Here is a 25,775-nt window from a genome sequence, read left to right as displayed (position 1 = left end):
GTGAGCTCTGGGCACTGCAGTGCACTGGGCTCTGAACGAGACTCTGTACCCCCTCTCCTGCCCTTCGTTTGTGACTCCTCCCTCTCAATTTGTGACTTCAGTCACCTTTGTCAAGTCACTTGTACAACTGACTTGTCTCCTCCACTGCAAGCCTATGCTCTGTGCGGCAGAGGCCATACGTTTTGTGTCTAGCTACTTAGTGTCTTCTAGCATGGGCTTGCCTCCTGGTAGGACTGAGAGAGTCTCTGTTCCCTGGGAAGCCTCAATGTTATTTTACTATAAGACCGGGTCTTACATTAATTTTTGCTCCAAAAGACGCATTAGAGCTGATGGTCTGGCTAGGTCTTATCTTCGGGGAAACACGGTAGTTGTGGAGGGCGCAGCTCACAGTGGCCCGTGTGGGGATCCAACCGGCAACCTTGTTAAGAGCACCGTGGTCTAACCAGCTGAGCCATCGAGCCGCCCCTGGATCTGTTTCTTAGCAAGTATTTACAAACATGCTAGACACGGCATGTCCAGCAAAACACAAAAAAAGACACGCAGCGTGCCACATCTGCCCTCCAGAGGGAAACAAGAAGTCTCGCTTTCAAGGCCATATCTGAGATCTAACGGTGCAAGAACAGCCAGCCCACGGGCATGAAGCGCAAAGCGGGACGGAGCTGGACCGCAGACGGCAGGAACACTTCAGAGAAGCCACCACGAGTGTGGCTCTAGCAGCCTCTGACCTTTCAAGGCATCTGGCCATCTGCTCAGCTCGGCTCAACAATATTCCCCCCTCCATTAGTTTTTCTCTTTAACCGAGAAAATTAAAAGTACGTCTGTGTTCATATTCAGTCCTTCACTTTTTCATGCACAATCATTTCCTGAGCACCTGGCCTCTACCCCTACACACTGTGCTGACCTGTGCTAGGGGCCCAGAGAGCCCCAGGCCCTGCACTCAAACACAGAGCTCACATCCACGGGGGACACTCGTAAGCCTCCCCAGAATGTGGGAACACTCTGTCCCCACAGCCACACAGTACTTTGATCTCCTTCTCCAGAGAACGTCACCTTCCGGGTGGTCTCCCCTGAAGACTTACTCTGAAATGCCCCTTCTGAGCCCCAAGTCCTTCCACCTCCCTCAATAAAATCTAGTCTATGACCTCATCACCTATCAGCTCAAAACAGAAAAAGAGCTCTCTCTTGTTATGTACAAGGCACTCTCTTCTGAAAAAGAATTGAAGGCAGCAGGATGAAGCTGTTGATAGAGGAGAATGCTATTTCTCAGAAACCACCTGAAAACAAGATGCCATTTTTTGCCTAGCAAATTACAGACCCAGATCACTCAACCTAAGCAAGAAGGCTGACGGACCAGCTCTGTCACCCAGAGCTGGTGCGAGTGTGAATGCTCAGTAAACCACCTGAAAATGCAGTATTGAGGATCTTCACAAAAGGTCATACCCCTTGGCCGGTGACTGAATTATGTATAAATGGTCATTGCCCAAATCGGGAAATAATCTCACATTCAATAACAGGATGGTTACATATGCTATACTGACAGAATGAATAGTATTCAGCTATTAAAATTATGTTTAAGCAGTTTTTATTACGTTTTTTACATTTTAGGTTTTCAAAAAGGCACATAATATCCTATATTCAGAATGAGCGCTCCCATGTAAAAATAAAACTGAATGAAATAGGTACAATTGTTACCGTCCTCATTTTAGAGGTGGGAAACTGAGGTTTTGGAGAAGCTCGGGTCACAATGGACTCAAAAGTCACCACACCAGTAACCACTACATTATACTATTATACTGCCTCTCTAGGAGCAGAGAAAAGATAGAAGACATGCTCATTAAAAAAACAAAACAACAAAAAAACCACTTAAATGGGTTTGTCTCCACACCCTAGAGCAGGGGTGTCCAAACTTTTTTCAATGGTTTTCACCAAGGGCCATATGTGGTAAAACACACAAACAGCCGGGCCACTCACTTGAGGTGAAGTACGTATTGCCTCACCTGGTTTATTTAAGTAAACTAAATACATTTTTGGAATTTGCTGCGGGCTAATTAACAATGGATTGCGGACACCAGTTGGCCGCGGGCCGCAGTTTGGACACCCCTGCCCTAGAGAGCCCACTAGTTTGGAATAATGCAAAACACCTGTTAAGACTCGATGCAGCCAAATATTCTAGTTTTCCTCTAAAAGATGTCAAGTGATTCCTGAGCTTGACACTCACCTTTAAAGTTGAACATTCTGACTAGTATAAAAAGACTGTAATTTACAAAAAGAAGGGGACACAAAAAGTATCTACACTGCAGAGGCAAATAATGCAGAGGACAAGTACAGAGCTCCCCCAGCGCCTACTGCATGGCCCCTCATCTCTGAGCTCGGGCCCCCGCACCCCTTCCTCACAGAGGCATCTGACAGAGCCCTCCACATTCGCACACACCCTGCCTGATCACAAGCAGCAGGGAGACAGGGTCTTTTCTCCAGCCCAGCACTTGAGTGGCACATGACCTTGACTCTAGGCATCTGCTGCTCTCTGCCAACCGCTCTTATGGAGGGAAGATGGCACAGGACATCCGCGTGACTGTTGTCTGACAGGGAAAAGATGTGAGGCTTTAAACAAGAGTTGCAGCTGGGCTGCGGGCCCGAGAGCTGCTGAGACACAGGCTAAAAGCCGGGGGTGGTGGCGATGTGGGCCTGTGAAGGAAAAAAACAAGGCAGGTTGTTGACAATGTTGCCCATTATTGCAATCTGGTCTCGGTGGGCCTTAGTTTCCCATCTGCAAAAGTAGAGTAAGAAAATGTCACAGGGCTTTTGTGAAGTTCAGCTTTAAGAAATGGACATAATGCTATTATTAGTATAATAATTAATCATTACTAATTTGCTAATAATTACAGTCTGACCGAGCACTTTGAGACAGTGCTGGGTGAGACTTAGGCACTTACTAGGCGGGATGATCCTGCACAAATGACTCAGCCTCCCCAAGACTCAATTTCCCTGTGTGAAGATGGGAGGATCTTAAGACCTGCTCTCAGGAGGGTGCTGTGAGGACTCTGTGATCAAGATGCATACAAAACCCTTAACCAACAATTACCAACACACAACGTGTGCCCGGCCTTCATTTTCTCCCTGTCCCCTGAGGGAGACTTAGGGTTATGCCTGCTTTTCAGATCGAGGACTGGGGCCGGTGCCTACCCAGTCGGTTCTCTCACCAGACTATCTGCTGATGGCTGAAAAGCACTTATGGGTCACCTCTGCCCTTCTCCTCACCTCTTCTCTCTGCATGACGGTGCCTTCTTCCTTTCTGAATGACTGTGGTCTGCCTTCTCTCTACCACTGATAAGGTAGTGGCACCAAACAAAAAAACAAAACTCACGGCTTTTTTTTCTTTCTCCCTCCCTACAAATTATTTTTAAACATTTGTGGTCATGACAGCAGCAAATCAACAAGTACTCAGCTGCTGCCCGATTATGGGAACCCATTTCCCTGTGGCTGTCCCCCTCAGTAGTTCTTGTCACTGCTGGACACCAAAACACCCCCTGGGGAATGCCAGGCCCAAATAGTGATGACTGCCTGCGGCCTGCTTTACAAAGGTTACAAGTTCTAAAATAAGTTCCTTCTGAAGAGAACAGATCACCAAATCAAGCTGAGGTCTGGAGACAACGTCAATTACAAGCATAAAAACAGGGAAGTTGGGAGTGTGGTGGGGACAGGGAGAATTGAGGAGGAGGAATTGAAGAAACAAAGTTTTCTAGTCTGTCTATAACAGTAAAAAAATTACAAAGTGTCTGTCGTTAGGAAACCTTGCAAAAGAATCCATGCAGTGATGTAAAAGAATGACATATGAAATACTAGAAAGTTCTGGAAGAATACACATGAAATAGCAGTTTCTACCAAGGTATCTATTTTACTAAGAACATGTCTTAACGATTTAAAAAAGGAGAAAACTGGACTATTTCTAAGGCTCTCCTATCCATCATCTCTGGAAGTAGAAGACTGTCAACATCTCCCCCACTTCCATAAGGCAAACCAGGCTGCCAAGTGAAGGGACTTGCTCAAGACCAGGAAGTACAAGGAGAGTTAGGACCTAAGCTTCTTTCTTCCAAATCCAAATCTGGAGACTTCAGGCTTAGGTTTTACTCACAGGAAAAAGTAGACATCAACTCCAAACTGGTTTGGCCAGATATATGAACCAAGAACAATCAGCCACCTTGGAAAAAGATTATTAATTCCTCCCCTCCCCCCCGGAGGACCCTAGGCCTGACCTCACCAGCTCCTAGCAGAGATAGGGGCTGCTGCTTAGAAAAGAGCCCTTGTTCGCTGGACACAGCGAGTTACAGGAGAGTGGAAGGGCTTCCTAAGCCTTTGGGTGGTTTAGGCAGAGCCCTGTAGGAAAGTCTTGGGCTTAGAGGTACTTCCTGTTCTGTGGCACAGTGGGGAAAAGGCCTAAGGCCAACTATGCAAATTAGCACCATCTAGATGCGTTACATGGGCCCTAAATAAATTAATGAAGCCACAAGTTGAGAATTGGCAAGATTCCCCATACTTGGGACAGGTGGCTACAGCCATCAATCAACCCACATTTACCAAGCCTCTGCTTGCACCAGGCCTGGGCTGGACAGTCTCTTGAAGAGACGAGGGAGCTGTGTGCTCCCTGCGCTTAAGTCAGCTCTGTTGTCCAGAAGGTAGAATGGGATTACAGAGGAAGGAAACCCAACTCAGATAACAGTCGTCATTGGAGGTAACATCAGAGCTGAACAGTGAGGATAAGAGGGAAGGGCCTAAGCAGGACATTCCAGGCAGAAGGAATAGAAACGTGTGGAAATGAGTGGGTGACAGCATGGTGTGACATGTCTGGGGGATAACAAATAGTTCAATATGTGTAGTTCAATATGTGTAGGGTTCAAGGAGGGCAGAAGGGAGTGGAAAGGAGAAAAAGAGGTCAGCAGGTTCTAGGTCTGGGATGCCAATCCAGGAAGTCTAAATTGTATCCTGAAGGGAAAAGAGAATCCTGGAAGGGTTTTAGTTTTTCCATAGATTAGTGACTGAAAATGGATAAGGAGAGCTGAAGGCAGAGAGCAGCTGGGAGGCTGGTAAGGGGGCTAAGTCTCTGATGAAGGCTGACGGTGGGAGGCAGTCCTCTGGGACAGCTCACGGGCAGGTGACTAGGAGGGAAGGAGGAGAGCAGCAGCAGGTGTCTAGGCTGAACTCCAGTCCCATAGGGTGCCACACAGGGCGCTTGTCCGGGGCTCTAGGTGAAAGCAGCTGCCAATCAAGTTCCTGAACATGATTAACATTCTGCAGAAGAGAAAATGGCAAATGGTTTTGGAACAAAACTAAGTTAACAGCTCAACTTGGAGTTGGTTTCCGAAAGATTCCTTCCAGCTGTAGATGTGTGCAGGCAGCCCATTAGGACATCTCCTGGCTTATCTTTAATCCCTATCCTTAATCAGCTCAGTAACCAACAATGAGACTCAGCAGGGGAAGTGACTCATCAGAAGATACCAAGCATGCCCTCTGCACCTCCAGTACCTGCCCCCAAGCCACCACGTGTATTCCTAGTCAAGTCCTGTCCAGCTCTAGACAAAAACTGAAGGCTTGTTTGCTGTTAGAAAATTGTTTTTATTTGCATATAAATGCAAACACACCGCCTACTGTTAGCCTAAACTACTTACTGCTTGCCAGAGGAAAGTCTCTGCAGAGGAAGGGCCCAAGGTGGAGGCTGACCCAGCCGAGCTCTGCAGTGGGGAGGTACTGCCTATCTCCAGCCAGGTTCTTCCAGGCTTGTTCTCACTCATGAGCTATGGGATTTCTCGCAAAGCAGAGGTCTCTACGGACCTTTGCAAATCTGGGGGCACCTATATAGTTCCTTTCCAGAAGAACCGTACACAAAAGAATACCAGAGGACGTCCTCCCCACCATCTGAAGATGATGAGATGCACTGTTAAATGTGTCCCCTTTTCTGATGGACTCAGCACACATCAAAACCCCTCTGCAGGTATTACTCAATCGGTCATCAAATATCAAGGTTTCTCCAAGTGTCGAGAATGGGCTTTTTTGGAGGTTGTTTTGGTTTTTCATTATTTTAAATTGTTTTGAAATAATTTTAGACTTCCAGAAAAACTGTACACACAATTCCTGCATTACTTCATCTAGATTTTCCAAATGTGAATATCCTACCAGACTTGTCATTATTTCTTTATATTTATATTTATACATACATTTATTTCCTGAATGATTTCAAATCTGCCCCTAAACACTTCCGTGTTATTTCCTAAAAACAAGAACATCCTCTTATATAAACATAAAACAATTACCAAAATTGTTAAATTAACATATTATCTAATCTACAGACCTTTTTCAAATTTAACCAATTGTCCCACTAACGCCCCTGAGAGCGAAAGAAAAAGAAAAAATCCTCCCCGACTCTCAGATCCAATCCAGGACGCTACATTCCATTTAATTGTCGTGTCTTTTCATTCTTCTTTCACCTGGAACGGGGTTCCCCAGTCCTTCAGGCCATTTATTTTATAGAAGATTCTTCAGTTCGAATTTGTCTGATGTTTCCTCCTAAGGAGAGTCCAATTACCCACTTTGGACAGGAAATCCTGCGAGGTCCAGTGTTCTTCTCAGCGCATCCTATCAGGCGGCATGAGATCTATTTGTCCTATTCCTGAAATGCTAACTTGGACCTCTTGGTTGAGTTACAATCTGCCAGGGTTCTCTAAAGTCTCTCTTAGTAATTAATGAACGAGAATCTTGGGAGGAGACATCATCCCTGATTCACAGCACCCTCTCCACTAGTTTTAGCCTCCATCAGTGATTCTTGACTGAAACCATCTTTGACACTACGGTGATAGTCAAATACAGATATTTTATCTTCATCATTCCTGCTTTATTTATTGTTATTCTACCGTAAAAAAGAACTTTCTGTTCTCCCCCCATTTATTTACTTATTCACTTATCAGTATAGACTCACTGGGTTCTTATTCTACAGGTTATAATCGATTACTAGCATTATTTATTTGATCCTTGAATTGTCCCAGATTTTACCACTAGGAGCCCCTTCAAGTTGGCTCCTGTGTCCTTCTGACATGACCCATCGTTATTTGAGCACTTCCTTCCTTTCTGGCACAGCAGGATACTCCTAGCTCACCTGTCATTTTCCTACCCCAGCCCCAGGATTAGCCATTTCTCCGAGGAGGCCTGGTTCCCTGGATATAACAATCAAGGTGCAGGCGTGAAGTGTGTTCATTGCTACCAGTGTGACTGTTTCTAAGCCCTCTCAACAGAGCTAGGAAATACGTATGTATAAATGTGAAGACACATACATACACACATCTATTTCTATATCTATATATAAAAAACCATGAATTCATCTGGATGACTCAAATTACAACCCAATCCCACAGGGTTCCTTCTAGCCTTTCCCACCTTCCATATTTACTTTTCTGTAACTAAAAAAAACCCCGATTCTCATTATCTGCAATATATGCGTATTTACCTATTTGCTCAATCCTAGAATACATAGTAAGTAGTTTCAGAATTGCTAATCCATCCCACTGTGAAAAACAAACCTACTAACCAGAGTTCAATGTGTTCTAACCAGAATTCAATGTGTTTATAGCTCTTTTTTCTTTAGTCTGAGGGTATCACAGTCCAAATACTGTATTCGAGCTACATGTTTTAGTTCCTTTTTTTTTTTGCTCCCACCCCCGTTTTTTAAGCCACTGTTTCTCAGTGTAGTTGTGTAGGACACAGTTCCTTGGCCCATGCTGGTGTTATGAGCCTTGTGCTCCACTAGGCTGAGGCAGTCGGTTGGCCGCTCACGGCAGCTCTCGCCGGCTGCCGGCCAGTGCAGCCACCGGCAGCTCACACCGACCTCCGGCTGCTCACGGCCGCTGTTGTTCACAATCTTAGCTGTAGAGGGCGCAGCTCACTGGCCCATGTGGGATGCGAACCGGCAGCCTTCAGGCTTAAGAGCAAGCAGTGCGCCCAGACCCCTGACCGAGCCATCCGGCCGCCCGGGTTAGTTCCTTTTTTTCTTGCCTCAGTTTTCCTCATTTGAAATGTAGTATTTAACTGATTTAAAAAAAAAAACACAAATAATAAATTAAGGCTTTGACACAGGACACGGGTTCCCGTCCTCCTGTGGCAGTGGTTTCCCTCTAACTGGCTGACCCTTCAGAAACCTTTACCCAAATATGGCAATGTCAGCCACCTGTAGTTATTCTGATTTACTCAATCTGAGTTATTTTTTTGTATTTTCCAAATGTTCCTGGAGTGACCCTGATACCCTATCAGTTGGGGTACCACTGGCTTGACTGTAAGACAAAAAGCCTAAAAAGCAGGGCCCTGATGCTTCCGTCTGGCCACTTCCCACCCAGCTCCAGTCTCAACAGAACGGGTCGCTGCAGTGCTGCCACTTGCATGTACCCCTCCTCGGCCTACAATCTTCTCCTCTCTACACCACCTAGCAAACACCTATTCTTTAAAGTTGCAACTCCCCACAGATGGCCAGACCCTCCGCTCCCTGAGCTCCTGTACTTTGCTTTTGATTATTATGGAGTAATTCGCGCATACTGAAAACAACAGCACAACCCAACAGCTTGTTCCGTAGCCCTCTGTTATAGCTCTCTTCGTGAGGAGAACTATTTGTCTGTCTTTTCCACTGGCAAGGAGACTCACTCTTCCTCCTCTGATGATTCCCAGGCATGGGATCTGGCACATAGCAGGTGCACAAAAAAATATGTGGTCGAAGAGTGTTTGTAGCTTTAACCCTGTGGCTCGGAGACGGCCTGAAGTACTTTTCCACAAGTTGCCCGAACAGACAGAGAAAGTTAAAATGCCGAGGATCCTCTGCTAAGTGACTCCTGTCTTGGGATAGGCCATTTCTTCCCGCTCGGGACTAAACCTGTATGTTATTGTTCATGCTGGTAAGTGGATGCTGTTTCCATACTAGACCCGATATTTTTAGCACTCCTGTTATGATAAACTCACAGTAACCTCAAAAAGAACAAATCAAAGTCAACTTTTTGCCACAGGAAACCAGCTCACGCTTAATGTTTTGCAACATGCCATGGGAGAATAATAAAAAGATGAGACCTTTTGCTCACAGATGGCGAGGCCAACTCTCAAGATAGTGGAAAAATGCAGCAGGAAGCGTTCAGTCTGGCCACTATCTTATTAAGTAAACTGGAAAAACACTCACCACCCAAACAAGGCAAACACATGCACACGGGCGGCAGGACAGCTGCTTCCCCAGAGGCTGGACTGTGAATGGGGCAGTAAGAACTGTGTGCGTGTGAGGGGCGGCCAGGGCCAGGGGCTCTGGCCTCAAAAGCCTGATGGATGCCCGAGGGGAGCAGGCAGGCAAGAGGATCCTGTGAGGACACCAGTGGATAGGCTCCTCTCCCTCTAGAGTGGAACAAATGACCAGACAAGCAAGAACCAGTCACTCCTGCAAAAATATTTATTTGTGGAGCACCTACTATGCGTTCCATTAGGCAATGGTGAAACCAAGTCAGTCCCCAGGAGGTATTCTCAGGTGTGCATTACAGCCAAGCACCCTGCCCTCAGTAGGAACTCCTAAGGCCCCATCAGGTGGGTCAGTCATTTGTTACCCTAAAAGGCTCTGGGAAACAAATTCCAAGGACGGGAAAAAACTGAAAATAATTTACATGCCTTTCAAGATGAGACTGGTCACAGAACCTATCAATGCATTTAGTAAGGACTTACTGTACACTTAAAACGAGTAAACTTTCTGGTATAAATCATACCTAAATGAAACTGTAGAAGCATAAAAATAATAAACAGAAAAACAAGAAACAAGGAGAAACATATATTTCATTAGGTTCATTATTTAGAATGAGAAGAGATTTTAGAGAAAGGCCAGCTAACTTAGTCCTACGGTTTTATAGGTGAGGAAACAAAATCCTAAAGAGGCAAACTGACTTCTGTCCAAGGTCACAAAGACAGTTGATGGTAAGTGTGATTGGCAGAAGGCCACGTCACATGGGGAAGCTGCTGTGCTCTCCTACATAAATCCAACGAGGTCAAATTATACAAGAATCTCAGTTATGTGAATGGCAAAGTGGAAAATCAAAAATATTTCTCTGGGGTGGTCGGTTGGCTCAGTTGGTTAGAGCGCAGTGCTTGTAACACCAAGGTCACCGGTTCGATCCCCGTATGGGCCAATGAGCTGTGTTCTCCACAACTAGATGGAAAAACGACGACTTGACTTGCAGCTGAGCTGCGCCCTCCACAACTAGATTGAAAACAACTTGATTTGGAGCTGATGGGTCCTAGGAAAACACACTGTTCCCCAATATTCCCCAGTTAAAAGAGAGAAAAAAAAGTATTTCTCTAAATATAAGACTATGGTTATAAGATTATGGTGATACACCCATAGAGAGTCAGCTTAGGACCCACAAGCTGAGGCTTCTAAGCTGCTGGCAGTAATCAGGGAACGAGATCACAAGAGCCATTTCCCTCTACTCTTAGAACCTTAGCCCAGCAGTCAAGGGAGTTCAACAAATATGTACCAACAGAGAAACTCCCAGAAAGCCAATCAGGGCCTTGGGCTTACTTTAATTAGCACACTCCTTATAGTTCTAGTTGTAGCACTTCTGGAAAGACATAAAGAGTTCAGGAAGACCAAGGGGCAGGGGAGATCATTGGAAAGGTTAGGACTTGTCCTCTGTTGCAAAGAGAAAGGCCAAGAGAGGTTATGTTGGACATAAAAAAAAAAAAGCGGGGGGGGGGGGCGCAGGCGGAACGTCTGGCCAATAGCTCAGGTGGTTGGAGCGCCATCCATGCTCTTAACACCAGTTGGATTCCCACATGGGCCACTGAGCTGCGCCCTCTACAGCTAAGATTCTGAACAACAGCTCTCCCTGGAGCTGGGCTGCCATGAGCAGCCGGAGGTCGGCAGGGGCTGCCGTGGGCTCCCATGTGCGGCGGTGAGTGGCCGGTAGCCATCGTGAGCAGTCAGCAGCCCAGTGGGAGCTGCTGTGAGCAGCTGACCAACAACTGGTGACCGACTGCCTCAGCCAGTGGGAGCACAAGGCTCATAACACCAGCATGGGCCAGGGAGCTGTGTCCTACAACTAGACTGAGAAACAACGGCTTGAATTGCGCGGAGCGCAGGGGTTAGGGGGAGGCGGGAGGGGAAAAAATATTAGGAAGAACACTGGACACTGGGTGTGGTATAAAAGCAGCAGACGCTGGAAGAATTAGGAGACTTGGGTTTAGACCTAAGACACCACTAATATGTTGTGTGACCGTGGCAAGTCACTTCCCTTGTAGGCCTCATTCTTATAAAAATTGAGAAGCGGGTTCATTCTGCATGCCAAGTCAGAGAGTGACTGCAGGCAGTGATGTTTCAAGGAGTCTGAGGCCATGGGAAAAGTGGCTTGTTGGTTTAGACAAGCCGAACAATGATGACGGCTCCTTCAGCCTTGTCTGCCGTAGGGGAGGCACCGGGGGAAGTAGGAAGCACGTAGCTGCCACCCTCGGCTTACACAATATGTGGGGTTGCCTCCTTCTTCTAAAATTCTCTGGCTATCACATGTACATATATAATAAAAATGCTTAAGATGGTACATTTTATTGTGTTTTACCATAATAAAAAAAATCGGACTATTAACTCATAAACATAGTTTTAATCACCAAAACCAAAGTGCTAAAACTTGAAACTGAAAAAAACTAGTACCATTTAGAAGAGAGAAGCAAGCATATGGGATATATTATCCCACAAAGTGTCACAGGCTGAAAATAAAACTCAACAGGATTGCTGCTCTGATAGATACTACTACTCAAGTATGGAATTATGGGTAAATTGAGTCAACCCCAAAACTTCTACTACATGCCAAAACAAACTAACAAAAACCACAAGCACACAACGTCACGAACAACCCAGGTCTCTAGGACTTGCTCTGTGCCAGCCTTTTGCATGTAACCCCCATCCAGCCTCACAAAAACCCTCTGAGGCAAGTGATATTAACACCCTCAGGCGAAAATGTGAGTGAGCCTCAGGGACCTGAAGTCTGTGGGGTTCAATGTCACCCACCTCAAAAAGTGGTCAAGCCAGGACTGAAAGCCAGGTCTGTTGTGATTCCAAAGCTCAAGTTCTGAACGACCACGCACTGCCTGCCATGAGGGTCATAATGTTCAAGCTCCTGCTTCTTGCTCATGATGTGTCTCCTCCCCCAGCCCCTGGTTACTTCTGATAGGGAAGGTCAGCAGCATTTGGGTTTAATGTACACGTTTCCCATTTCCCAGGGTATTCATTGTGTCCCCCCATCTCGACAGGCTCCTGAGAGCAGGGATGGCCACAGGCCTGGGTCTTCATCAGCCTGTCTGTGCCTTTTATATGGGGGCACCCCTATATCGGGGCACAGCAGCTACTTCATACGAATGCGGCGAGCATCTAATGAGCACTGGGAATGGAGCCTGGTGCTATTATTACCTGGTATCTCACATAGTGTTATTCATTAGACTTGAAAGACCTGGGCTGTTCAGGTCCTACCTCCCTTGCCATCGATGCTCTGTCCTCTTAGGCAAAACACCAAGTCTCCCTGGGTCTCTGTTCCCTCATCTCAGGAAAGCAACCTGCGGATGATTCTCACCCTTTCTACCTCATAAGAGTGCTGTGATGATGACTGGAGGAGAAAATACTCTGGAAACTGCAAAAGGTTAGGTCAGGGTTTCTCAACCTCGGCACTCCTGACACTGGGTAAGAGATCAGCTCTGTCACAGGGAGCTGTTCTGCGCCACGTGTCGTGGGGCATTTAGCAACACCCCTGCCCTTTCCTCACCCCACCCCCAGTTGAAATCACCAAAAATGTCCCCCGACACTGCTAATGACCCCCAGTAAGAATCACCAGATCATGGTCTCCTTTTATAAGTAGCAGTTAGAAATGCTCAGGCTATAACCCAAACCTTTGCAAATTAACAGCTCCTGTTTAGTGAGGCTTTCTGTGTGCCAGGCACTGAGCCCAATGGCTCCGCCCAATGGGCCAGGCCAAGTGCTCTCTACATCCTGGCCAGGAGAGCACGGCTGACTCCAGGTGGCATTTCCGCATTGTCCTGTCCCGTCCTTAAAGGAGTTATTTTCTGAGTCCTATACTCCCACACTAAGACTCATTCCTACTTAACCCATTTAATCATTCCTATACAAATGGATATTAAGTGTTTTAAAATAGTTCACTCCCCACCTCTCTCTGTCCCCAACCTGGTTAACACCATTAATTAGTATGGGAAAAGCTTTATTCATAGATAACGTGAAGATAACCTATAGCCTTGTCTGATCTTACTAGTATATTAAGGAAGTTTTATGTATTGCCCTTTGGAGAGGAATTTTTTTTTTTTTTTTTTTTTTTTTTGCCTTTTTTTGTTGAGAGCCCGCTGGCCCATGTGGGAATCGAACCGGCAGCTTTTGGAGTCAGGAGCACGGAGCTCTAACTGCCTGAGCCACCAGGCCGGCCCCTGGAGAGGAATTTTTGTGACCACCGCCTGTCCTGACTTGGAGGGGGTCCCTAGAGACTGCAAAAAGAGAAGGAAGGAGGTGGGATGCAGCTCTCACCTCCGCCCTGTGGAAAGGAAAGCTGAAGACTGTCCAAACGCAATCAGAAACTGCTCTGAAAATGTTATAAAGAACAGCTCCATCTCTCTGACCTGAATCCTCCTGAGAAAGGGTTGTGGTTCTGCAGTTACTGACTCTTGGGCCTTGGAGTGAGCGCACAGGGCCTGGGACAGGTGACTGAGGGACTCCAGCATCCCATGCAAATACTGGGCTACACGAACTGGGACATGGAAAAACCAGTTGGGAAGCACATCCCCCAAAACACAAACATGTGAAGGTGCTTAAAAAAAAAATCATTTCTGGTATTTTCTACAATAAATTTGGGTGATTTTTACACTAATTAACAAACCATTATTTTTACACTTACTTGCTGTATAACTTTGAGAATATGAGTAACCTCAATCGCTCCATGACGCAGTTTCCTTGTCTGTAAAATAGTAACAGTATCTACCCCCAACGGCTCATGCTACGCACTCAATGCTCATGATTATTTAAATATTTAAAAAAGTAAAAGTGCCCAGCAGAAGAACACTGACAAGCCAAGCAATAGTTAGCTAGCAGCCCTCTGAGCACCAACCAGGAAGGAGGAAAGAGAGAAGAAAAGCCTTTCAGGAGAGGAAGGGTGGTTTGGGGGCCAAAGAAGAACTCTGAAGAGTGGTACTGACAGGTTGGCTTGATTTATGATACCGTTATCTCAGGCTCAGCTTTAGAGCGCACTTCATTTCAACAAATGATAGGCCTCGTCTCCATTCACTCCGATACTCTCCATTCACTCACTCGGACGTGTGGCCACTGAGAATCAGCTAATGTGGAACTCGTCTCAGGGAAAACATCAAGACACCACCTAGACTCTGCAGCCACATTTGCAGGAATCAGCCCACAGTGCTCACCGCTCATCAGGAAGCTTTGCGCCCTCACCTTGAAGGAGAAAGTAATCCGAAGTTGTGCGCTTCAGAGCTGCCTTTGCTTTCTCGCTGCTCCAGTCCACTTCCAGAGCATCTTTAACGGAGCAGAAGACCACCTTCTGTTGAAAAAAGACACAACCGCTCAGGGATAAACTATGTTCGCTTTAAATCACAAGGCAGCAGCTCTTCGCCATCTAGGAGAAATGTCATGACTTAAGGTTTACTATTCATTAAAACAAGCTGAGGCCCACTCAAACCCAATAAACATTTATCGAGCACTTACTGTGTGCTCTTCTGGGCACTGGGGACAGAGCAATAAATGACACGTACACTCTGAACTGAAGGAAGACAAAGCAAAGCTCAAGTCCTAGTTCCATTCTGGCTCTTTAATTCTGGCTGTATTTACAACTTTTAGGCAGAAATACTCGCACAGGTGAATAAGACTGTGTCTGAAGATACTCAATGAAACAGTCTTCGATATTAAACAAAAACAAACAAAAATTAACAAATGTTTCTCAGTAGAGGAACGGTTTGCTGATGATGGATGACAATACTAGTAACAGCAAGAATGAGCAAAGAGGGTGGAATGAAAGCTCCAAGCTATGGAAATGGCATTTGCAAAAGTCCTGTGGTAGGAGGAAGCATGGCTGAAACCTATTAAGATAAATCAGATTATCTTGGAAAAATGCCAGGGTGTATTTATATTTTAAAATATAAACAATTAAATATGAATAAGAAAATGGTTTCCCTTTCTCTTTCCTGAACAATTCGGTCCAAAAGCCATTTGCTAGGACTGAGGAAAAGGTTGTGGGTGGAGGGGCCGGGTGGCCTAGCCGGAGGCCACAGGGCAGAGAGGGGTAAGGGCATCCCCAGGTGGCATCAGCAGGAGACTGCATCCGTGGAGTTGATGCAACAAGGAAATACACTGAGAATCTGGGGAGATAGGTTTCTCATGTCAAAGAAGAGAATTAGAATATGGAAACAGAGAACTAGAATGAAGCTTGTGGTTGTTGGTCTGAATTTCACACGCACGTGCACGCGCACACACACACACACACACACACACTAACTAGCTATGCCCACTGAGAAAGTCTAAAAGCAATGATACTCTGGAAAGAATGAGCACACTGCAGATCTTGGTTTCTAATCACCATTCTAACGTTTCTAAGAGAAACATTTCTCCTTGGAGAAATGGCTCATTTCAAAACTGGGGCAGGAAAAGTAGGAGAGGAGCCTGGAACATCTGATTGTGCGTGAAACAAGGGAAATACTCCAGAACGATGGGGATATGGAAGAGAAGTCAGGAGCCAGCTTACAGGAACTTGCACTGGTCAAATGTGGAACAACGTATGGATAAAAAGAGAGAAAAGATTACAACATTTTAAATAAACCAGAAACCTTTAGGCCACAGACTTAAAATGAACTAATAAAGTTTGATGAGGAATGGGATATTTACATATTTTCAAAATACCTCTCCACAAAATACATTATTACTCCCACAGGGAAAAGAGGAATTGTATTCAAAGAGGTCTGGTGACAGAACCTTACTCACATGGTGAAAGGTTACACCACCAGTCAAGGAGCAGATGGAACCCACGCACCCGTCCACCGGGTGTGATGAGAAGATCCCTGCTGTGGTCTTTTGGCCAAAATGTGTAACTAGAATCTAATCAGATGAACCCAAACTAAGGGGCATTTTACAAAATAACTGGCTTATAATCTCCATGAAAACCTGGGTCCACGCACAATTCTGAACCGGATCCTTTTGCCACTAAGGACATGACTGGAACAACTGGTAACACTTGAATGGGGTCTGACGATTAGGCGGCAGCGATGCAACCAGGTGAATTTCCCGATTTCGATGGTTGGTCTGTGCTGACGGCCTGTTTGAGAAAATTCAGACTAAAATCTTTGGGAGTGCTGGATGGGCCATTGTGTTGGCAGCTTACTCTCCAAAGGTTCAGAAAGAAATGGTTCTCAGTACTAGATACTTTTACTGAGTTTAAGATAGGTGTGTGTGAGTGTATAAGTAATTTCAAACTTACAGAGGTATGTGTCTTTCTTCTTTCTCTCCACACACACACCAAACACCCCATAATCCATCATCCCCAGATATGAGAGAGAGAGAGAGAGAGAGAGAGAGAGAGAGAGAGAGAGAGAGAACAGTATAATTTAGGAGGTTTAGTGAACCAAGACCTACCAGCTACCAGGCAGTTTACACTGCTTGCTAAGGACCAAAATGGATTTGATAGATGAAAGTTCAAATTGTTAATGCAGATAAACAGTGATGGTTTTTAAGGTGGCTGCCTGCCTTCTCAGAATCACTCCTTTGGGGTTTGGATCCATTGTAAAGGCTGATGTGTAAGATGTTTGTATTGCCCGCAAACATTTTGGTCAATGGGTCTGTTTGACCTCAAAAGATAAGTCCTGTAGTCAGCCTAGTGACATTTGGTGCCTGATACAGACTGCCAGACCCTTCTTCACAAGTCTTACAACACAGATGAAGCCATCAGCAGAATGGTCTGGGAATGCCATCACAATCAGGAAACAAAGTGTTTTCAGGTTTGAAAAACTATCAAGACCTTAATTCAGAGTTTTTGTAGTTTGCCTGGCTAAGAGCCATGCTAAGAATCCACTGATTCATTAGGCCACTAATGATGAACGAGGGGGGAAAAGTTGTATTTTTAGAGTCTCAGTCCCAGGCAGGCCCGCCTCTAACACTTTCAGGGCCTGGGGCAAGAGTACAAATGAAAACCCATAGATCATGTCAACATATTTAGTTATAAATCACACTAACAAGCTATTAAATAAAAGATATTGTATTCTTCTGCCTTGACAAATATACTTTCTCCACAACCACCCGGAAGACCAGGTTCAAATTTGGAATTCTCACACTCGTTGGGAGTTCCGTGCCAGAATGAGGTGCACTGGGAGAGCTGCCCCCACCCTTTTCCCCTTCTCTGTCCCACAATGCAAGAGGCTCTGCACTTGAGTGTGCCCCCCTAGCCCATACTTTCCCACCGAAACATCCACCCTCCAGGCCCAGGAATGCAGACATTGTGGTGAGATCTGCACTCCAGAGGCAGATTAGGGAAGAAGACCGTGATAGCCTGGGTTTTCTGGGAAGGAGATTCTGGGGTCCCAGGTATCCAGACTGTGGTCTAGAACTGGGCAGAGGAAGGCAATTTCCTTGGTCCTACAAGGGAGAACAGCTGGAAGAAGGAAAGAGTGGGAACTTAGAGCACCAGGGCCAAGCAGAGAGGCCCCGTTTCCTCCCCAAATCTGAGGGCAGAACAGAACAATTCCCTGTTTTGCCACTAACTTGTGACCTCAGGCAAATGAATTTACTACCTCTTAGGCCTGTCTGTGACAACAACTGTCAGGGAAGTTCCCGCAGTGGCCCCGCCTATAACATGTACCAGCCCTCTAGCCACAGATGACACACAGGAGGGCCCACGGCCCAAGCCTGGCCAGATTTTCTCTCCTGGGAATTGAGAATTTGAAAGTTGGAAACAGAGACACATTAATGGCAGGGCTCTAAAGAGAAAGGCCAAATTCCTACTGCCTCTGAGGCTCCCCAGCTGCCCGGTCTTTGCCCTTCTCAGATCACAGTAGTTATTCAATGCTTCTTGGGCCTCTAATTAATGTCCCTTTTTGTTGTTGCTGTTCAAATGACCCGAAATCTACTATTGTCACTTATAACAATTAAAAATAAAACAAAACTTAACCAAGTCACCTAATCTGTACAAGGTGGTGCCTGCCTTACCCACCTCACCAGCAGTGCTTTCAGGGAATGAAGGATCTCTCAGATGAAGCACCCAGCACAGCGTCTGCCTGAATGAACACACTAAAACATAACTTTCACACCTCTTTCACCCCTCCCACTTCTCCATGCCCTTGGCTCAGGGATCCCTCTGTCTAGAATACTTAACATACCCCCTTCCACTAGCCATTCCTCCCCTGAGATTTTGAGCCTTAAGGATTTCAATCTGACAGTCAAGTTAAGATTAATAACAAGCCCTCTTACACCTTTAACTGATCTCCTTTCCTCAAAGCTTCCTGAGGCAGAGGCCACAGTGAAAGGTACAGCGCTGAATAGACTAGATTTTCAATAAACCCGTGAGCTGATAGGATCCAACCTGCTTTTCATTTGCCAAAAAGCCCAACAGTAAATATAAAAGATGAATTCTCCACACAGTCTATCAGCCATCAAATTATGGTGTTGTGCCGAGCCATTTAGAAGAGTGGGAAACTGCAATAACCTCAATGCAACAGGAGACCGGTTCTATAGATTACGGCACGGCAAAAATGAAAAACCTACACAGCTATTTAAAACCATGCTCTTCAAAACAGATATAAAAGCTGGGGGGTGCTTATGAAAACATATTGAATAATAAAAAAAAAAAAAGCAAAAGACAACACATATATGTTTCATGTACATTAGGTCATTATATGTTTTATTTGTATCAACGTACATTGATAGGTACTCCAATTTTATCATGCGTACGCATAGAAAGAATACTGAAAGGAATGTTACTCATTCCTGGGGAGCAGGATTCACATTCGCTCAACTTGTTCCGTTTCCTGTATTTGGGATTGTGAACTGAGGTTACTTTTTCAATCAGGCTAAACATCTACAACAAGTGACACCGTTCTGGCTATAAAGTTGAATGTAAATCAGAATTGAAACAACTTTCAAAACTACGGATTTCTAGGTCTAATTTCCACACCTACTCATGGGAGACTATAGTTTTGAAAAGCATTCTAACAAATGACAACCACAATTGGAGACAGTTGTCCCACTCGGCAGAGTGGCAAAGACCCTGAATGAAGTGAGCGCATGTTACCGTCACCAACTGCTGGTTCTGGAACATAAATGGATAAAACTCCAAGGGTAATTCAGCAGCAGGGTCTGGTGAAGGTGAAGATGTACGAAGCCCACTCTTCCTCCCACGTGTCTATGTGCCCTAGAGAAATCACACATTTGCCCGAGGAGATTAGCTATATACACACAAAGCACTGACTGCAGCCCGATTGTAACAGCAAACACTTACACACCTAAATGTCCAACAATGGCAGAATAAACGGTGAGGTAGTGACATAACAAATACGCTACAGCCAGAAAAAGAGAACGTCCTGCAGTGTTGTCCAAAGGAACCTGCTGTGATGGAAAGGTCTGTCTATGCTTTGCGACACGAATGCCAAAAAGCCACACGTGGTTACTGAGCACTTGAAATGTGGTCAGTGAGGTTGAAGAACTGAATTTTTTATTTTATTTAATTTTGATTAATTTGAATTTAAACAGCCACACGTGGCTAGCGGCTATCATAATGGACAGCAAAGCCCTAGAACTAAACACACAGATGGCCTCACAAAAATAATGCTGCTCGTAAAAAACAGGTGGCAGCACACATAGAACATGAAACTAGTTTTTAAGAAGTTAAAAAGCGTATCAAACAATTCCATCTTGCTGGGAAATGCATACATATGTAGTGAAAAGAAACGCATGGGAATGAGAACACGACTGAGGGCCGTGTTGCTTACGCTGAGAAGGGACCACACCGGTAATGCTGTGCGCTTTAAACTGGGTGATGGTACACGGCTGGCTACAGCCTTCTTCATGCAGACCCACAACTGCACACAGTAAGTTTTATTCCATTTGTTTAGATTTACAAACACATGGTAAGACCCCCTGCCAAGCAGGGCCACATCCGCCCCTTCCAGGTCCACATTATTAAGTCCACACAAATGTACCAGCAGCCCTGGGGAGGAGAGAGGAGCGCATGGATTGGTACAACAGTACTGGAAATGTGTTGGTTTTGAAGTGGAACAGTTTTATCTTTGTGTTCCATAACTTGCAATGAAGTCGCATGATTTTTGTGCATCAAATATCACAATAAAGGGGCCAGCCTGGTGGCTCAGGCGGTTGGAGCTCCATGCTCCTAACGGCTGCCGGTTCGATTCCCATATGGGCCAGTGGGCTCTCAACCACAAGGATGCCCGTTCGACTCCCGCAAGGGATGGTGGGCTGCGCCCCCTGCAACAATGGCAACTGGAGCTGGAGCTGAGCTGCGCCCTCCACAACTAAGATGGAAAGGACAACAACTTAGCTTGGAAAAAGTCCTAGAAGTACACATTGTTCCCCAATAAAGTCCTGTTCCCCTTCCTCAATAAAATCTCAAAAAGAAAATTACAATAAAAAAAACCAATCTGGACTGTGCTGTGACGCTGGGAAGGACTGCCTGTCCTCATCCCTGGAGCCCAGAAACGCTTCCCCTGTGAGACAAGGCACCACCAGCACCCACCTCACACCCCACACCCGATGATTGCCCCACTGGAAAACCTGCTATCAGCGGTCCACCGAACTCCGCCATTTCCTCAGCTCTCCCTTCCTTCCGCCCCACCCCTACCCCAACCAAGTGATTCTGATACTTAGCAGGTTTTGAACCTCTGGCCGCTGAGCGCTCCGGCCTAGGCAACCCACTGACTTACTTCTAAATATTTCTGGCCAAGTCCCTTGTCCTGTTTGGAATGTGTTCTCTTAGCTCAGCTCAAATAACCTAGTTAACTATGAAAACTAAGGTACTACAAGGTTAATCTATTTAATTGATCACACAGAAAGTTAATTCAGTAATTCTTTTTTAAAATGACAATCTCCTCCAGAGTTGTGACATTACCCTGCAAGAACACCCACAACTCCACTGCACTGGGAATACAGCTGTAGACAAAACTGCCCAGTCCTTATGGAGCTTCAACTCCAATGGGAGAGACACTGACAAGTAATCTGAAGTGCAGTCAGCATTACAAATCAAGGTGCCACATAAAAGAGGAGGAATTAGACTAGTCAGTCACCAGGAATGTTTCTTTAAGGATGGGGGTGAGAGGAGGATGAGAGCTGTCAACAAACTGCTCAGAGAGGGGGAATCAAACTAATGAATCACTACTCCACTGTGGAATTTCACAACTAATTCATGAGAGAGTATTAACAGTGCCCAAATTAGTCACCTACTATTTCAGAAGCAGAGGTTAAAATTAAATCTGTATTTCTTAGCATGTCACGAACAAATCCTACTTTACGTTTAATTTTTAATGAGCTACTAGGGCGAGTAACCACTCATGGCAGACATCTACTCATGTCAGGCAGCCCCTAACAATAAACATGAGCAGTGACACGGGAGCATGGGGGAGGCCATTTAATCCGAAAAGTTTTTCTGGAAAATCCCAATGTTCACGTATTTTATCCTACCATCCTTATAAAACTTTACCCTAGAATTATCCTAGAAACTCGCAGGGGACTCACCTTGTCAGTAGCAGGGTGAGTCGACACACTAAAGCCACTGTCTACACTCTCCCCATCTATTCCTTCCTACCAGAGCAGCGCGGTCTTAGACAAGTCATTTAACGTCCCTAGCTTCAGCACCTGCTGTAAATGGAGACAACAGGACTGGCCCTGCTTCCCTGCACCTAATACAGTGTCTTGCACACACAGCAGGTATCTGCAACTCAAAGGTACAACAGCTGGCTGTTCTGGAATGAGGGAAGCCAGAGTCACTCTGTCCTACACCTGTGCTTTTGGTTGATCCTATTTCCTGTGACTGAATGCTGGTCCTGGCTTCCGTGCTGCACAAATTGGCCTTCATACACCAACTCTAAACAACTCTTCCTCTGGGCAACCTTTCTGAATACTTCCTACCACAAACCATCGCTCTCGCCTTTATCTACAGTGCATTAGTGGCTACATCAGGTTTGTGCCCAAGATCCGATTCTGATGAAATCTGTCTCATGACTTCTCCCGGGCACCAAAGGAGGCAAACAAACTCCTGAGCACCCATCTCACTCTGGGCTACGCATTTCCCCACTGCTGTATTTCTCATGATGGCACATGTGCTAAAAAGGCCCAGTGTCTTCCTAGACGGTGTGAAAACCACAAGCTCTGTTTTTCCTCTTTGTTTTTTAACGTTTCTAATTTAGGAGCACAATGTGTACCTTAAAGCAAAAGTGGCTTTACAACATTTGGTTGAACCTAAGGAAAAGGGGGAGGGGAAGGGAACCCTAACCAGAAACCTTTCACAGGAAACAGGAAGTGGCTGCTTCCCCACCCCCATCCTGCACTCTGAGCGTAACCTAACGAGTTATTCCCTACAATTTAGGCAAAAGGGCAGAATCTGAATCAAGGAATTACTGAGTTGGAAGGAAACTTCCAAACCATGGAGCAGTCAGCCAAAATGGAGGAGGCCTGTTATTACAAGGTGGCAAGGCAGTTCTTCCCCAGAGCTCTTGGTGAGGCCACACAAAGGCAAGGTTTGGAATCCCAGGGATTGTCATCAGGAATGCACTGAATGCCTCGCAACTTGAAGGGCTCGGGGTTGGAATCCCAGCCTGAATTGTCCAAGTGAAACAGCTGACTAACAATGTCAGCTGGGGAATATTTTGATACCTTCCAATTCGGCCCCATGTAGGAAGAGGCTGCACGAAGAGCTCTGTGGCTGATGAGCCCCAGGAATGGTACGCAAGGCCTCACAGTGCCTGCCCGGGCTGCCCACATTCTCCTCATAGCTAGATAAAGTGGCTCCCAAAAGAGGTTTCCAGATCCGTCCCAGTGGGCACTGTCAGAATTGAATCCAGGGAAACTTCCAGCTGTGAAGGGCTAACAAAGCTAGGCACTCTCTCCATTTGAATGTGAAAGACCCGCCTCAATCAGAGAAGCCCTTAAGCCATAAAACCCTTCACACCAAGGCCAAGTGTCACACTTGTAAGAGGGTGTGATTTATAAATTGACAGCACCCACAAAGCTGCTTTTGTACTCCTCCGTTAGTTAACAATTTATCTCCCCCCACCAAACTCACGGAGCTATTCAGATAAGGCTCCACTGGGCCTCAAAAGGAAAGAAAGAAAGGAAGAAAGAAAAGGACTCAAGTTTTGGCCAAAACACCAATGTTCACTCTGGATAATTATGGTCCTGTGAATAGACACTAAAATTAGGGCTTAATAATTCCTCTGTATCACACAGCATCAAACTATTCCAGTACAAACATAAAGAGCAAGAAAAAACTCCAATGCAGCCTTGCTGGAAACTTGAAGAGTTCCACTTTTGTGGTTTTCTGCAATCTCTTTTGTGGTTTCTGCACTTCTTAGAATCCCCCCTTCAGAGCAATTTTAACTCGATGCTCTGACCAGCTGTTTTTCTTTCTCAACATTTAAATCTACAAAGCAAAGAGTAAATATGGGCTTGGTGGTGTCTTTTCTCTCCGGTCAACAAAACCAATTCTGGCCACTTCATCTTTTTTTCCCCATCATATGATTCCCTTCTCAGGTCCCACCACTGGCTAGGAAACCATCATCTCGGATTCTCATCCCACTCCTCTTTCTAGAAAATGAATTTCAATTACTGTATTAATTCCAAGTAGAGTCTAAGTATATGTTTAAAAATATACACCTAATAACATTTGTCAACACTGAGGCTTTTCTTCTTGAAAGATTGATGAAAACAAAACAAAACTTTAAAGAAACAAAACAAAAGCAATTCAAGTTTAAACTGTCTCATGCCCACTTAGGACTTTTTTAAAAAAACAAAACAAAACAAAAGTAATGGCCTTAGCTCAAAAACAGTCTTTCTGACATTACTCCATAAACCAGGGGTCAAATCGGTAGCCCACAGAGCATATCAGTCCTGCAGACATGTTCTCTTTAGTCTCCAGTGTTGACGAGAACAGCATTTAAACCAAGGTGAGTAGCTTGCCAGTATTACAAAGTTTGAGACAGAGCATACAAACAAATCTCCATGTCTTATTCTCTTGAAAACTCACATCTGGCATCCCAGGTCCACACATTCCGTCATAGCTCAGCTGGCTGGCCCTAAGCAACAGCTGCCCCCGCTGTAAGTGGGACAAGCACTGGCCCAGTCTTTCCACACCCCTTCCTTCAAGCCTACTAGACTTGCTTCCCACTCTGCAAATTGTAATTGCCTGCCCCATACAAGGCCCCAGGGTTGCTGACCCTTGCCCCCGCACCCTTTCCTGCCCTCCCCGCCAGTACACGTACCTTTTTGACCATAGTTGTCTCAGATGAATCCAGTTTTGCTCTCTTTGTATCAGGTCCATCTTCTACTCCTTGGCTAACTTTGGCAACTTTGGTTTTCTCCCTAGAGGGTGACAAGGGAAGAAATACATTCTACCCTAGGAATCATGCCATTAGAACAAAAAGAGCACCAAAAACAGCTCACAGAATAGGATGACACTTAAGAGCAAAAGCTTTGGAGTCGGACAGACCTGGGTTCAACTCCCAGCTCGGCCACTGGTGAGCCCGTTACCCACTATATGGGAGTAACAACCCTGACAGGACGCTTGTAAGAAAAGAAATAACATCTATCGCTTAGCGCACTGCTTAGTAAGCTCTCAGTAAACTTTGTGAATGTTCCACTTGAATCATGAAATAAATAGCCGAACTGACTTCCTCCCCTCTGCAATGGAGAACTCACATTCAAATAATCTGCACTGCTTTTCTCTACCATGACTTATCCATTCAAATGTGCCCAAAGAACTGCAATTTTCTAGTTATTAGAGTTACAAGAGCTTCTGAACATGTTTGTCTTTCCCCCATCTCAATTTTACAGGCAAGAAACTTGCAGACCAGAGGATTTCTGGTCAAGATGGCAGAGTAGAGCTTTATTATGATGCTATTTTGTCATTGATTTGATCCGTTTGAACTAAAATTTGTTAATCTGAAAAAAAATAAAACAAAATACATGGTAGGGTACAAATCATGACTTAGTAGTTCAATCATATTTATTTTATCTAAATCTTGTAACCTTATTTTGTCTACTTAATGTTACCAATTAATAATGTTGAGTTAAAAATTCCATTGAACTTTTTTGTTTCTTTCCACTTCAAAACAGAAACGAAACTTACAGACCAGAGAAATTTCAGTGCCTTGTCTACAAAGCTGAACTAAAGAAAGCAGTTCTTCACTCTGGGTAGGAAGTGCCACCTGCCACAGCAGGGTCTCTCTTTACCTCTCACAGGTGGAGGAGGGCAGGACAGTGGTCAGAAAATTACAGCCAGAAACCCAACTCATATAGTTTTACAGTATCATCTTTCATAGTTCATCTAGAAGCTGTAAGTTCAAAACACGGCAGGTCTCATCATGTGAGAATTACCACGTTCTGCAACCGCAATGTTCAAAACCAGAGGGTTATTGTCTGTTGGTTGCACCAGACCTGCCTCCGGACCTTAGAGCTTTTCCAACGTAGACTTTGGCTGAGTGTGCCGTCATCTATTTCGTATTCATTTTACTATTTC

At 45.2% G+C, this 25,775-nt stretch overlaps 1 protein-coding gene across 1 annotated transcript in view; it reads right to left on the bottom strand.

Annotated features, from left to right (window-relative positions):
• The window catches only part of SAE1 (SUMO1 activating enzyme subunit 1), a 63,307-nt gene that overhangs the window by 16,414 nt on the left and 21,118 nt on the right, over window positions 1-25,775 (bottom strand). The window contains exons 5-6 of the mRNA XM_081030434.1: window positions 24,520-24,619; window positions 14,492-14,597 (exon numbers count right to left, since the gene is read on the bottom strand). Coding sequence (XP_080886560.1) covers window positions 14,492-14,597; window positions 24,520-24,619 — 206 coding nt within the window. The remainder of the gene's footprint in view (window positions 1-14,491; window positions 14,598-24,519; window positions 24,620-25,775) is intronic.

This window comes from Rhinolophus hipposideros (genome assembly GCF_964194185.1).
Source record: "Rhinolophus hipposideros genome assembly, chromosome: 21".
Taxonomy (NCBI): Eukaryota; Metazoa; Chordata; class Mammalia; order Chiroptera; family Rhinolophidae; genus Rhinolophus; species Rhinolophus hipposideros.
This window is presented reverse-complemented; position numbering and strand designations above follow the sequence as displayed.